Raw genomic sequence first — 15618 nt, forward strand, 5'->3', positions numbered from 1 at the left:
AGGCCATTGCTTCAGAGGTGCTGCACCAGCTCCATGCAAGTACCCATATGGGAGGCTTGGCTATGGGTGATCTAGTGATCCGCCAAGCAGTAGCCCCAGGGCTATATGTAGAAGCTCAGCGTATTGCTACCAGGTGCATCGCATGTCAGAAAGTAAACCCTCGAATGAAACCTCCTGTGCCAATGGGAGGTAGACCCTGGGCAGCGTACCCTGGACAAGCATGGCAGATTGATTTTGCCGAGCTCCCACGATCTGGACATCATAGGTTTTTACTTGTCATGGTAGACCAGCTCTCTGGTTGGGTCGAGGCATGGCCCACCAGAACTGCCACTGCGGCTACAGTAGTGAAGTATCTGTTGCAGGAGATCATTCCCCGGTATTCTCTGCCCGAATCCATCAAGTCGGATCAAGGACAACACTTTGTGGGAAAGGTAGTTCAAGAAGTCGCACAAGCCCTCAAGATCACTTGGAAACTACACACACCATGGAGACCACAGAGTTCAGGACAGGTGGAACGCATGAATAGAACCTTAAAAACTCTACTCACCAAGATCTGAATTGAAGCATACCTTAAGTGGCCTCAGGCATGGTTGCTAGCTCTTACTTGCATTCAAAACACGCCCTGACGGGGCATTAAATTAACCCCATATGAAATTATGTTTGGCATGCCTCCTCGAGTCTTACCTCCTGGGATGCGAGAAAATGTAACTTTTGAATTAGGTAATAGCGAGCTTCACATGTACGTTATTGCTTTGCAGTCTGTCTTGTCTTCTCTTCACAGGTATGCAGCCTCCTTTCAACGTCTGCCTTTAGACATTCCAGTACATGAATTCCGCCCAGAGACTGGGTCTTGGTGCAGCAGTGGAAAAAGGAACCTTTGACTGAGAGGTGGAGTGGCCCTTTCCAGGTACTTTTAACAACCCACACCTCTGTAAAGATTGCCGGCCATGACCGTTGGATACACCATACCCGTGTGAAACGACATCCACGAGCGTCAGAGGACACCAGCTCCCAGGACGAGCTCACTCTGGAGGCTGAGCCGTCCTCGGAACAAGAAGCCAGCAGGTGGAGCTGTGAACCTACTGGTGATCTCCAAGTGCGCCTGAGACGGCTTAAATCAGAGTCCAGAAAATCAGATAAAGAAGTAACAAAGAAAAAGTTTAGGCTGTATTTGATCTCAAGAGAGGGAGGATATGGCAAGAGTCTTAATATGCCTTGTTGTTATCTATGTAGTAAAAGAGGCAGGATTGAGCAGCCCTAGTCGCCACCCTATATCCCCGTTCCCCTCAATTGCTCCCCCAGGAGCAAATTTGTATGTTGACATGATGGAAAGAATTGCAGGTACCTTCAATCTCACCAACTGCTGGGCCTGTGGGGGACTCCAGGAGGTCGGAGGACGGTGGCCTTGGAGGGCTTTTCCTCTGGCCCCAAAGTGGCTAGTGAGTAGTAAGGCGGATGTTAAGGGTACTAGCCAAGAATGGGATGAAAACTGCAGCTGGGATCTTTCCCAAGTGGCATTAGGAGAGTATTGCATCAGTAATAATGGTACAGGAAGGAGTTTAGGACATAGCCATTGCACGTGGATCTTGAAGGTGCGGTGGATGAACCTTACAAAATTAGAACAGATTTTTTATCCTAACAGCTCAGGGTATAATTGGCTAGAGTGGCAGCACCCTAATGGAACAATTGCGTGGTTTAATAAATATTGGAGTGCCACAAATCAAAGTAATGATTGGACAGATTGTACAAACAAGAACCAGGATGGGCTATGGGAATGTTCCATGAGAGGAAACCTCACAGCCGCTGGTCCTTTGGGTCCAGAAGGGGGCTTGGGGTTTCCCGAGATGCCCTATGGTTAGGCCCCTCCAAATGCCACTAATAGAGAAAATAGGGCCTTAAAAGGATACTATTGGATTTGCGGACGACGGGCCTATACAATCCTACCACAAGGGTGGGTAGGAACCTGCTACATTGGGGTGATTGTACCAGCTTTCTTTTTACTACCGTCTGAGGTTGGAAATAAGTTGGGAATCTCTTTGTATGATGATTGGAAGAGGAACAAGAGAAGTATTGATGTAAGTTTGACACGGGGTGGCTCCCAAAAGTAGAAGGAGGATGAATGGCCCCCTCAAAGGATTATTGAGTATTATGGACCGGCCACATGGGCCAATGATGGAAGTTGGGGATACCGAACACCAATATACATGTTAAATAGAATTATCAGGTTGCAGGCAGTCTTGGAAATAATTACTAACCAAACTGCCACTGCTCTCGAGTTACTGGCCAGACAGAGTTCTCAGATGAGAGAAGCCATATACCAAAATCGAATGGCCTTAGACTATTTACTCGCAGAGGATGGTGGAGTCTGCGGAAAGTTCAACCTTTCTAATTGTTGTCTCCAAATAGATGATAATGGGAAAGCAGTCTTAGAGATTGCCAAGGAGATTAGGAAAATAGCCCATGTACCAATACAAACGTGGAAAAACACATGGGATGGGGACTGGTGGTCTAATATGCTTGGAGGAGCCTGGTGGAAAAAAGTAGGGTTTGTATTTCTGTGTGCTCTGGCTGGGTTGATTCTTATTCCTTGCCTTACTCCCTGTTTCATAAGATTGATAACCACCACAGTTGAAGGAATGCAAGTTGCAACAGTCCCCCTCAAAGCGCAGACTGTAGCAAAAGTCATGGTTCTTAGGAAAATTCCTTGTAATTATCTTAATCTGTCTAAATAAGAATGGGAAGCAGAAAGTATCTTGAGGGGGGAATATTGTTAGAAATGCACAGCTTGCATCTTGCTCCTGATAAGAAAGAAATACTGTCCAAGGCTCCTCTCCCCCATCCTCCTTAAACTTTCTCATACTGATTACAGAGACTGGAATTTAGCTGCATGGTCTTGGGGTATAAACTTTTGAACTCTTGTAGCATTGAGCATGCTTAATGAACTGTTGCATATTTACCTCTCCGCCCCGTATACTCAAATAGCTAATTATACTATAAATGTGATGGATGTGATGATGTAGTTAGGTGTATGTTTGTATGAAACGGAAGTAGGCTGCAGGAACTCCTGTGTCTGCACACGTGCCCAGGAGAGAGAAGATAAATTCCTCTTCCAAACGCAATTAGTTGGCCAGAGGTGATCTGAGCTTCAAAGCTTCACTCTCTGACCTTTGTTTGCAAACAAATGCATCCTTTTGTGCCGACTGATGTCTGTGTGTCTGTGATCTCTGCGTTGCCTCCAGGGAAAGGAACCGCCTTTGTGCAACAAGCACATGACAATATTGTCAGATTGTTTTTGGAAATTGACTCTATTTAAACTTAATATGTTTTTAACTGTTCTGTCCTTGGACTTTGAATTGAACACAATTCATAGTTCTAAAGTACTGGTTCTAATTGGGTATTCCTTATGAAAGCTGTGACAACTGAAGTATGATTGAAACACATTTTTAGGTATTAAAGAGTTTTATATTTATAGAGGGCTGATTTAATAAAAGGAAATCTGGATTCTATTGCTCTATATATTGCTGTATAAACATTTTTGGAATTATTTTAATGTTCTTACTTTAAGTGCACAAAAGAAGAAATTAAGCATGAAGGCTAGGAATTTGTGCTGACATTCCAACCTGACCAATGGTGATCACTGCTGTTACAAGGTTGTACCAGCTCTATATAGAGCACTACCAGAAGGTCCTGCAATATCCTGGAACATTTGCATTGGTGTTAAAGATGGAGTGTTTGCTTGGATAATGTTCATTCCTTTAGTTTTATTGATCTAAATCAATTTAAAGTAGGTTTTGTTTATAGTTTAAATGTCCTTTGGGGATTGTTTTAATTTTAATGTTAAGGAGGAAACTAAACAAATGCATTGTTACTGTCTGGAATAATTCTTTTTGGAGCCATTATGGTATATCATGTGTATACTGTACTGTACCTTATATTACTAAGTTGTTGGGTTTTTTTAATGAGTGTATTTACTCACATGAGCTCTTGCAAAGCTGTTTCAGTACATTTTGTATACAATGGCTTGCTTAGAGATTTTTTTCAGGAGTTGCTGAGCCAGTTGAACCAGAATGGCTCCCTTAGAGCTGTTCAATATAGTGTTTGAATTAGTTTATTTAGTAAACATGCAGGTTATAGTAAACTATAAAATAATGGAGAACATTTATTGTGCAATAGATGGATGTAAAGATGTATTGATCTTTTTCACCCCACCCAAAAATACTAAAAGCACCTAGATCCTGCTAATTATACATCTTGCTAAATAATGTACACAAGTGATGTCAAAACACACAAAACTTGCCTAAAAAAACCCTTTCATTCCATTCACTTTTCCCTGAAACTGGCTTGAAAAGTAAGTATTCTCATGAGTTTTACACAACAGGTATTAATATGGAGTGACTTCTGACCTGTGGTTACACTTGTGGAAGTAGCAGCTGATAAAAGTGAAATGTTAATGATACCTTACCTGTAGAATTGCAAATGATGAAAGTATTTAATGTCTCACTATATGAGCCCACATATGTCCATGCACACACTGGTGTCAAAATGGTAGAAATGGTAGAAAACGGAGTGGCAGTGTGACAGGAGAGTTTTAGAATGTTTACCAGAATATTCCAGTAGGTTTTCCAAAATGTTTTAGTGACTGACAAATAACAGAGAATTCTGTGTAAAATGATGTAAAATGCCATGAGATTTTAATGCAAGTTACTGTAATGCAAAAAAAAAAATTACACTTGTACTCAACAGATAAAAATAATACTTTTTATCCAGCCAATTATATGGATAAACAATCAACTCTTATTTTAAACCAGGGAAATCAAATAGAAAAATTCCAGAAATGGTACAAGATACTTGACTATAAGTAGCATAGTTACCCAAATTTGAGATTATTTCAAATTTAAGACACCCTCCCCATTCTTAGATTTTAGATATGGAAAATTATAAATTTGTTTTAATTCCCCCTACTACTAGCTCATGGAAAGTGGTACTAGGGAAAGCAGAGCTGGGGTTGGGGGGAAGGGAGCCTGCCCCATGTGTCCTCCTGCCACCTGCCCCCCTCTGGTGCTTGCCTCCCCACTCCTGCTGTCCCTCCCTGCCCTGCTTACCTTTGCAGCTGCTCTGGCTCTCTCTCCATTAAGGGCACAGAGCACCTGACTGGGTCAGGCAGTAGCAGTAGCTACTCTGGATCTAGTCTGGATCAGGGTTAGAGCTGGAGTGCAGCACCTCCCCCTTCCCCCCTTTTCTGCATCTCCCCTCCATCACATGGTCTTTCCCCTGTACCCCTCTTGTTCCCTGCTTCTCTTCCCCTGCACCCCTCTCTATGCTCTACATTCCCCTCACTACATGCTCCCCTTTACCTGCACTCCTTTTGCTCCATGCATCCCTTCCCCCACTCCTCCCTGCACCATGTGCCTCTTCCCCATGCTGCCTCCTGCATTGCTTGCCCTGTTTCTCACACCCCTTCCCTGTATTCCCCTAGCTCCACATGTCCCTTCCCCCTATGCTCCCCATCCTGCACTGCACACCCCTTCCCCATGCTCTCTTTAGCACTGTGCACCCTTTTCCATGAGCTGCTCCTGGCACTGCATACCCCCTTTTCCCTGTGTTCTCTCCCAGTCTGTGTCTCCTTCCCCCATGCTTCCTCCATGCACCCCATACCTGCTGCATGAATCATCCTGGCCTTGTCCAGAGCTGCAGCAGTTGCTTGCCTGGCCCATACTCAGATCTATGACAAGGATTTCCCCCCACCTGCCTCCCTTGCTGAATGGGGAAAGAAGTCTCATCTTAGAGTTAAGTAAATATGGTAATAACAAGTTCTGTGATATTTGATTAATTGTTAGGCTCTTTGACCTCTGGGTAAGGTATGGAGTACTGTACCTTCAAGGTTTATCTGCTAATTTGTCACATGCTGAAAATAACCATCTAGTTTTTAATGAGCATTTGATAAATTAGCATAATAGTTTTCATCCAGAAACTCCAAAGCACTTTATAAAATGAATTGCAGACTGTTTATGCATCACTTCCTCCATCATTGAAGTGCACTGCAAGGGTAAAATGTTGCAACTACCTAACATTGCCTAGCTAAAAAGTTTTAGGTCAAGAAATGAAGGATACCTTCTCCTCTTGAAGCAAATCCAAGAATTTTAGGTAGTAGAAATATTATTTGAATAGGAATTTGACTGTGACAAATAATAGTACCAATTAGAATTACAGCCATAGTAATAAGCAGCTGATTTCTATTGGCCACTTCAGTGAGGAACTGTTTCTAATAAGAAAAAAAAGCTGGAGAGAAAAAACAGTTTTTAAAAAAGGAGAGTGAAGAAGCGACACGTAAAGCCAAAAAGCATTGTTCTGCTGTAAGAAAAGCCAGTATTGCTATTTCACTGAGACTGATACCAGTTGAAGGAACATCAGTTTATAACAAGAACAAAGTTATGATGCTGTACATGTAAGTAAAATGAGTACACTCTAGCCTTTGGGGGGAAAAATTCTTGCTATTATGCTGAAGGGGAAGCAAATCCTCTTCTCTAGATCATCAGAACCAGCATGGTGACTGTGGAAAGGAATAGGACAGGGTTTGAGGAGGGTGTACAGGGCATCTGGACCTCATGTGAGAAGCAGTGCTGCTTGAAAGTTTGAGCTCACTTTCTCACAAAGATGGCTACAGAACTAACCAACTAGCTATGGGTCCACTGACCATCAACTTTCTTGAAAAAGATGCAGGAACAGAAGAGTATTCAGGAATCTCAAAAAGAATAGGGGACTGAAAGAAAGGTTCATATGTTCTAAAGATATAATCCCTAGCTCATAGCCTGTTTTTCCAAGTATATAAAAGACAAGTCGAACCTGTATTTGCCATTTAAAATAGTGAATTTATAAATGCAAGCAGCTTATGGATACCTAGAACCAATCTTTTATTTAAATATGTATAATATATCGAGGTATTTATTTACAGCAGCTTGACTGTGTGATATTATTGAAAGACAAACATAATGGAAGTACTGGTATTTTATTTCATACTGTATATGGAAATTGCCTGACAACTGCCAGGATGTGCAGCTATTATTCAAATGATAATGAACTGTTAAGACCAATTGAACATACCTGTTGCTATGCGAAATTATACTACAGTTGAAGCAGTTCAGCAACTCGATGGTTGCAAAATCGTGAGTGAGGTAAAACAGATTTACTTCATAAATTGATTTAAATTTCTATCCATAAGTGCCCATTAAACCTCTTGTATGACAGAGTAAAATATGGTTGTTCTGTCACTGAGAATTTTGAAACCTTTAATAACGATGGGTAGACTAATACACTAATTTTTGCTTATTTAAAACAACATCTGTTTTACTGTAACTGTTACTGGTTGCTTCATTCTCTCCCTAAGATGAATTTTGTATTTTGGCAGCATTTTTGCTTTTCAGTTCCTTGAATGTCCTCTCTTCAGTTTTGGAAACATGCAATTGTTTTGTGTTTTTTAACTTATTTTGGGGTATAATTCAGAAGAATATAATTGATTTCTTTCTTGCTAAGCTGTTTTTAAAATTGATAAATCAATCTTGGCTTTCTTATGCTTTTCATTTGCCTATTTTATTTACTTTTCCATGTTGTAAAATATTTCTGTATCAACCATTCATGTTCTACATACTTGAAGTTAGATTGGGGTGGACAAAATATGGCCCAGGGGCCAGATCCAGTCCACCAGGCCATTCTTTCTGGCCCACAGGGCTCCTAAAAAATTTAGAAAATTAATATTTATCTGCCCTGGCAGCCTGTCAAAGCGGACAAGAGCCAGGGGCAGTAGGACGTGGGGAGGAGCCTCAGCAGGACTGAATAGCTCAACCCCATGCAACCCCAGCCATTTCACTCCCTTCCTGCCTCTACCCTGCTCCAGCACCCAGATGCGTTGCAGGACTGGGGAGCGCAGAGCCACATCAGTACGGTTGTGTGTGTGTGTGTGTGTGTGTGTGTGTGTGTGTGTGTGTGCGCACGCGCGCGCAGGGGGTGAGGAGTCAGGGACAGTATGTGTGTGTGCGCATGCGTGTGTGCACGCGCAGGTGGGGGGGAGGTAGGGACACTGGGTGTATGCGGGCAGGGATAGAGTGTGTGTGTTCATAGGCCAAGTCCCACACACATGCACGCACACACACACACACCCCACCATCCACATGCTCCCCCTCACACTACCATATATGCAGACCCCCCATCCCCTCACACACCCCAAGTACCCATCCTCCCACCAACCCCATATCCACACATGCACACCTGCATCCTCTCTCATGCCTCATACCCATACACCCACAGCCCCCCACAAACCTATACCCACCCCCACAATATGCAAGAGTAAGGCTTCATTTTAAACTGTTGTGCAATCACCTCTACGTACACTACACAAACACATAAATCAGGACAAAATATTTTTGAAATCAAATTAAAGTTGTTCACGTTTCAGAATATAATATGGTATTTTTCTGACTCCAAGATGGCAAAACCTCTTGCTGAAAGGAGTACTTCTGGGGGCAAGGGAAGGGACTTCTTGTAGCAAAGGTCAGGTGAGGGGGCGGGACTTCTGGTCCCAAGATGGTGACCAGGGGTGGGGCATCTGTCAAGTGGCAGGGTTACCAAAGCAGCCCTCAGCAGTTTGCCAAAACTAGGTAAGTGGCCCTCCCCCGTAATAATTGCCCACCCCGAGTTAAATGCATCTGACCTAGTCACTGTCTCCCAACATTAATCACAATTAATTTCCCCTTTGTATTTCTGAGTTGTCTCTAGCTGGACATTTTATATGAGAAAAGTGTGTATAGTTTTTTTTCTCTCTTCCTACACTAAATATTTCCATCGTTCTTACAGGAAGGTTAGCATTTGCAATTTAACTGTTTGAGTTTTAAAAAATTAATGTAATTCTCTTTGTATGAGAGGCAGAGGTGACCAGTGCAGGGGCCCCGGGCAAATTATCCTGTGTGGGGCCCCGCCCCAGGATGCAAGGAAGCCAGCGGTGGATTCGGCAGCAAGGCGGGGAGGGCGTTGCCAAGCAGCCAGAGGTGCCGGATTCGGCAGTGAGAGGGGATGTTGAGTGGCTGGGCGTGAAGCTGGTGGCAGCACGGAGTCACTGCGCCACTCTGTCCAGCTCCCCGGGGCCCCCCAAAGTGCAGGGCTTAGGGCGGTTGCCCCAATTCCCCCTCCCCCCAGGGGCAGCCCTGATGAGAGCATCCAATAAATGTTCTAAACCAGGGATGTCAAACTCAACCCAGGCTCCAATAGTATCTGCAGTGGGTATGAGTCCAGGGATGGGTGGCAGGTGGGCAAACGAGGGCTGTATCTGCATAGCCCTTGCTTGTCTCCCTGCTGCCAATGGCCATGCCCATTGAGGCCCAGGGACCACAAATCCTATAGCCAAAATGGATCTGCGGCTGTATGTTTGACACCCCTGGTCTAGACCTTGACTTAATTATGCTGCCCATTGATTAATATCAGTGTAACACTAAGGAATTTGCCCTTGCTAAGTGAGGACATTGAGTCTGTTCTTAGATGTGCACAAAGACATTAATTGGGAAAGATGTAGAGAAGAAAAAGACCAAAACGCATTGGATCTAAATGGTCATTTCTGGCCAAACTGGTCATTTTTTTACATCCTTATTTCTTCCTCAGATGAATGTATACCATTTGCTAGAAACATAGGTAGATGCAGACTCAATTTTGTCCTCTTGTGCAATGTGACTCCCATCTCCCCATTGATACTTCATGAATAGATCCAAGGGAAGAATTTTACCCTAAATTTGGCCCTAAACCTACAAACTTTTACTGACATACATGGTTCCTTTACTTAAGTAGCACTATTTCCTTGAGTAAAAATAACTCAGATCACTAATGTTCATACATTTTAAAATTAAACTGCAACAAGTGTTAGTGATACAGTTATTAGTGATGAATTCCTAACCCTAGTCCCACAGTCATCAATGTGTCATACATGTAATTTATATAGTCATTCAGCCCTGAAACTTTCTTTAAGGGTGCTCTTGTAGGTTCATTTTACACACAAAAGTTGATTCAGCTTGTGTATATACTGTCTTCTTTAAAATTCTAAAACAAAGTTGTTTCTTAACAAATTTGGATTAATAAGAGTTTTGGAAACGCTTTCTCATTGCTGCTGTTACAATGTGGCAGGCATCTTACACTACCTAATGTTTCAAACTGAAAATACTCCCGCTTACCCGTAATGTTGGGAAGAAAAATCTTGCTACCTTTTCCTCAGATTGTAGATCATATCATTGTATTAGTATTATGCAAACACTCTGCTGTGATTCAAGTCACCAGTTTTAGTGAAAAAGAAGTCATAATAGAAAAACTTTTAAAATCATCTAATAGCAAAAACAACTTAAGTTTATGGTAACTTGGTAGATATAAAACCCTGACCACTTGGAATCAGACTTTAATTTAGTAATTGCCATCTCAAAAGGAGAATATAGCATCCTTTGAGTTTCTTTGAACTCCTTCAGGATTTGACGACAATCATAGCAGTATCCTTTACCATGCCAACCAGCTGATTATGCAAAAAATCTACTGTTGGCCAAGATATTCATTTTTCTCAAGAACAACCTGATTATGCAAAGGAACGATAAAGATCAGAGATGGGAAATACTGATAAGCTCAACTCCAAGATAGATTGCTGAAAATATATTCTAATGAGTCAGTTACTTTTAACAGCCTTTACTATTTAAAAAAGTGAGGAGCTTCTTTCTTTCTTTCTTTCTTTCGCTTTGGACGCACTGGACCAGAATCGCTTGGAGCTGTGTGGGGCGATCCTGAGCGTAAGACTCCCCGGCTTCCTATCTCTTTCCTCTTCTCACTCCCATGTCTAAAGGTCTCTAGCCCCTGTTTATCTCGCTTTCTCTTTCTTTTCTTGCTGTTTTGCAGCTTTTTTTCCCCCTTTTCTCTCCTCTTTGTCCGATCCCCCCGTACTCCCGGTCTCTTTGTCTTCGCAGTCTTCTTTCTTACTGTCTCTTTCTCGCTCTTTCTCTCTTTTCTTTCTTTTCTGCTTGCTTGTAGCGGGGAGTTATATTCCATTAGCTTGCCTTCCGCGGGGTGCTCTAAATTACCCCTTTTCCCCCCTCCCTTTTGTTTCATAGATTTCATAGACATTAGGGCTGGAAGGGACCTCGGGAGATCATCGAGTCCAGCCCCCTGCCCAAAGGGCAGGAAGTCAGCTGGGGTCATAGGATCCCAGCAAGATAAGCATCCAATTTACTCTTGAAGGTGTTCAATGTAGGTGCTTGAACCACCTCCGCTGGCAGACTGTTCCAGACCTTGGGGGCTCGGACAGTAAAGAAATTCTTCCTTATGTCCAGCCTGAAACGGTCTTGCAGGAGTTTGTGACCATTCGACCTCATCATCCGTTGGGGCACTCTGGTGAACAAACGTTCCCCCAGATCCTGGTGGTCACCCCTGATAAACTTATAGGTGGCCATCAGATCACCCCTGAGCCTACGATTTTCCAGGCTAAAGAGTCCCATGTCTCTCAGCCTATCATCGTAAGATCTGTTTTCCTGACCTCTGATCATGCGTGTGGCTCTCCTCTGGACTCTCTCAAGCTTCTCCACATCCTTTTTGAATTGTGGAGCCCAAAACTGGACGCAGTACTCCAGCTGCGGCCTCACCAAGGCCGAGTACAAGGGGAGAATGACGTCCCGGGATTTGCTCGAGAAGCATCTATGGATGCAAGCCAGCGTTTTGGTCGCTTTATTAGCCGCAGCATCGCATTGCAGGCTCATGTTCATCTTGTGGTCAATGATGACCCCCAAGACTCTTTCTTCTGTAGTGCTATCCCACGTAGCACTGCCGAGCCTATAAGGGTGCTGCAGGTTTTTCCTCCCAAGGTGGAGAACCTTGCATTTTTCGGTGTTAAATCCCATCAGGTTCTCGTCTGCCCATTTGCTGAGCTTGTCCAGGTCAGCCTGGATCACCCGCCTATCTTCTGGCGTGGATGCTTTGCCCCAAAGTTTGGTGTCATCGGCGAACTTGGCCAGTCCACTCCTAACTCCAATGTCCACATCATTAATGAAGATGTTGAACAGTATGGGTCCCAGGACAGAGCCTTGAGGGACCCCACTGGTTACAGGGCACCATGATGAGTGACTGCCATCAATCACAACCCTCTGGGTCCGACCACGGAGCCAGTTTCCCAGCCAGCGGATCGTGGTGGAGCCAAGGCCACAACTGGGCAGTTTGGCCAAGAGGTGATCATGGGATACCAGATCAAAAGCTTTTTTGAAGTCAAGATATATGACATCAATCTCTTCTCCCTTGTCCAGATGATAGGTCACCTGGTCATAGAAGGAAATGAGATTGGTCAAACAAGACCTACCCGCAACAAACCCGTGCTGGCTATCCCTTAGGATGTTAGCCTGGGCCAGTCCCTCAAGGATGGCCTCCTTAATAAACTTTTCTAAGATCTTCCCCAGGATAGAAGTCAGGCTAATGGGCCTGTAGTTAGCCGGATCCACTCTCCTCCCTTTCTTGAAGATCGGCACCACATTGGCCTTCTTCCAGTCTTCGGGCACTACACCAGAGCGCCAGGAGTTTTCAAAGATCCGTGCCAGGGGCAGGGCTATGATGCTCGCCAGCTCCTTGAGTACCCTGGGGTGCAGATTGTCAGGGCCAGCTGACTTGAAGGTATCCAGCTTCTCAAGATGTTCCTTCACAAGGTCACCATTTATGGAGGGTAGGGGATCCCCATCACCGGATCTCCCTGTCCCATAGCAGGCATGGGCATCCCATGTGACTGATGAAAGACTGACGCAAAGTACCTATTTAATAGGTTGGCTTTTTCCTGGGTGTCAGTTGTCAGTTGTCCCATCTGGTTTAGCAGGGATCCAACGTTGCCCTTGCTTTTCCTCCGGCTCCCCACATATCTGAAAAAGGACTTTTTGTTGTCCTTGATGCCTGAAGCTAGTTGGAGTTCAGTTGCAGCCTTGGCTTTCCTGGTTTGGTCCCTGCAGGACCGGACCAGCGCGGAGTAATCCTCCTTGGAGGTGAATCCCATCCTCCATCCTTTGTAGGCTTTCCTTTTTAGCCACAGGAGGTCCACTAGGTCCCTGGAGAGCCAGGGGGGCTGCTGTGCCTTCTTGCTGCCTTTCCTCCGTGTTGGAATAGATTTAGCTTGTGCATTAAGGATCGCTTCCTTGAGGAGCAACCACTCTTCTTGAACTCCCATCACCCTGGGGTCATGGTCCCTGAGGGCCTGACCCACTAGCCTCTTGAGCTTGTCAAAGTCGGCTTTTCTGAAGCCAAGGACTTCTGTGTTGCTGACTGACTTGCCAGCTTTACGGCAGATGGTGAAAGTGATCAGCTCGTGGTCGCTGTCACCCAGCTTCCCATCGATCACTAGGTCGCCGATTAGGTCGTCCCCCGTAGCCAGTACCAGGTTGAGCAGCGCTTTGCCTCTCGTTGGCCCATAGACTTCTTGAGTCAGGTAGAGGTCATCCACACACAAGAGAAAGCTTTGCGACCACTCGGATTTTGCTGAGCGATCTTCCCACGAGATGTCCGGGTAATTGAAGTCACCCATGACAACCAAGGTCCTGGAGCAAGCGGCCTCAGTCAGTTCCCGGGCGAACTCCTGGTCAAGCTCAGGACTTTGAGTGGGAGGTCTGTAGTAGACTCCCACCGTTGTGTCCCCTGTGCCGTATTCCCCACGAATTTTTACCCAGAGGGTCTCTAGCTGTCCATGCCGGTTGCCAACATCAGCTTGCAGGGACATGTAGCTTTCCTTCACATAGAGAGCTACACCCCCGCCCCTTTTGTCAACACGATCCCTCCTGTACAGGGTATAGCCCTCTATACCCGTGGTCCAGTCATGGGTGGAGTCCCATCAGGTCTCTGTTATCCCAATGACATCGTATTTCTTTGCACTGAGCAGGAGGACGAGCTCGTCCTGCTTGTTGCCCAGGCTCCTGGCATTAGTGTACAGACAGGCAAGTGTCCCCTTGGGGGCTCTTGCCTTGCCCACAGATTGTGCCAGGGCTGAGGCAGGGGTGGGCTCCCTTAAGTGCCTTGGTCCGCTGGCTTTGCAAGAGTCGCTCAGTGGGCCAGCAGTGGCAGTAGTCCCCCCATGCCCCAGCGGGCTTAGTTTAAAGCCCGGTGGAGCAGGTCAGCCAGCCTGGCTGAGAAGAGCCTCCTCCCCAGGGGAGAGAGGTGGAGGCCATCTCTTCCCAGCAGCTCGCTGCTTCTCTCGCCAAAGAGCAGGCTGTGGTCATGGAAGCCAAAGCCTTCCCGATGACACCAGCGCCACAGTCTTTGGTTGACTGCGTGGATCCTCCTCTCCCTCCTCAGCCCATAGCCCAAGACTGGGAGGATGGACGAAAACACCACCTGAGCTCCCAGACACCTAAGCCCCGCTCCCAACTCCCTGTAGTGCCTCATGACCTGGCTGGGGGTGCTCCGAGCCATGTCATTGGTTTTTCTCTCTTCTTTTTTTTTTTTTGCTTTTTCAAACCCCAGCCATTTTTTTTTTCTCCGCCCCCTTCCCCCCTCCCATCTAGAGTTTTGTGGCCGCTTTCCCAGACACTTATCTTTTTTAAACTTTTTTAAACTTTTTTTGTTGTTGCTTTGCTTAGTTAGAGTTGGGAATTAACCCTGTCCTATCAGGAATGGCTGCTCCTACACCCAGCAGCTGGCATGAGGATGCCTCCCAGAACCTTCCCATTACCTGTGGGTTGAGGGTTCACACCCCTCCCTTCGTTGGGGTTGAGGTCTGCGTGGATGCTCTGGATAGTCTCTTGGGACAGCAGACCATCCGTTATGCAGGTCGTGTCAACACGGTCCCGATGATCTACCTGAGTGACCCCACCCTAGTCCATAGGGTGTGCATAGAGGGCCTGGACATTGCGGGCGCACATTATTTTGTCACCCCCCTGGACACCCTAGCGGTGAGGGTGGTGATTTCTAATGTGCCCCCGCACGTGACCGATTGAGACTTGGCCAGGGTACTCGAGCCCTATGGGGTGCTTACGAGTCCCATTCGCCGGTTGACCATAGGGAGTAAAAACCCCAAACTGAGGCATGTCCTGTCTTTTCGAAGGCAGGTTTTCATGCTCTTTAGGGAGGGCTCACGGTCTCTGCCTCAGTCCTTGAGCCTCTTGTTCAACGGGCGGAGGTATGTGATTTATTTTTCTCGTGGGAAGACCATGTGTTTTCAGTGTGGGAGCTCTTCCCACCTAGCAGCTCAGTGTCCACGGGGGGGATTGGCCAAAGCGTCAGCGACTATAGCGACGCCAACGGACGGCCCATCCACTCCAGGATGCAGGCCCCACCCAGTGAGGCCGGGAGTCTTTCCCGACCTCCTCCTGCCCCTGTTCCATCTGAGGGGGCTGAAGTCTCTGGCGTGGGAGTGTTGTCTGGCGGAGGGGCTGGGGCTCCGCCCCACTCATTCCACCTATGGTGCCCACCCCCACCAGTGCAGAGATGCCACCGGGGGGAGAGGTGGATGCTTCCGCTTCTGCCCTGCCTGCTCTGACCTCCTCGATTGAGGCTGGGGTGGTCAGCGATTGTGGCACCGAGGCCCCGTCGGACGGTGGGGCTCAGACCTCCTGCAAGTTGCTCTCCACCACGGCTTTGGCTGAGGTG

The 15618-nt window shown here is 46.0% G+C and overlaps 1 protein-coding gene across 3 annotated transcripts in view; it reads left to right on the forward strand.

Annotated features, from left to right (window-relative positions):
- SLC35A3 (solute carrier family 35 member A3) overlaps positions 1–7566 on the forward strand; it is a 36088-nt gene extending 28522 nt beyond the window's left edge. For 2 of the 3 annotated variants that reach the window (XR_016442749.1, XM_090050077.1), the window contains one exon: positions 782–7566. Coding sequence is in view for 1 of the 3 variants with exons in the window: in XM_090050077.1 (XP_089906203.1) it covers positions 782–881 (100 nt within the window). In the remaining 2 variants the exon portion in view is untranslated. The remainder of the gene's footprint in view (positions 1–781) is intronic. The other variant, XR_016442751.1, reaches the window with a different exon arrangement.
- The last annotated feature ends 8052 nt before the right edge of the window (positions 7567–15618 follow it).

This window comes from Crocodylus siamensis, chromosome 5 (assembly GCF_052110815.1).
Source record: "Crocodylus siamensis isolate JL-2025a chromosome 5, ASM5211081v1, whole genome shotgun sequence".
Lineage (NCBI taxonomy): Eukaryota > Metazoa > Chordata > Crocodylia > Crocodylidae > Crocodylus > Crocodylus siamensis.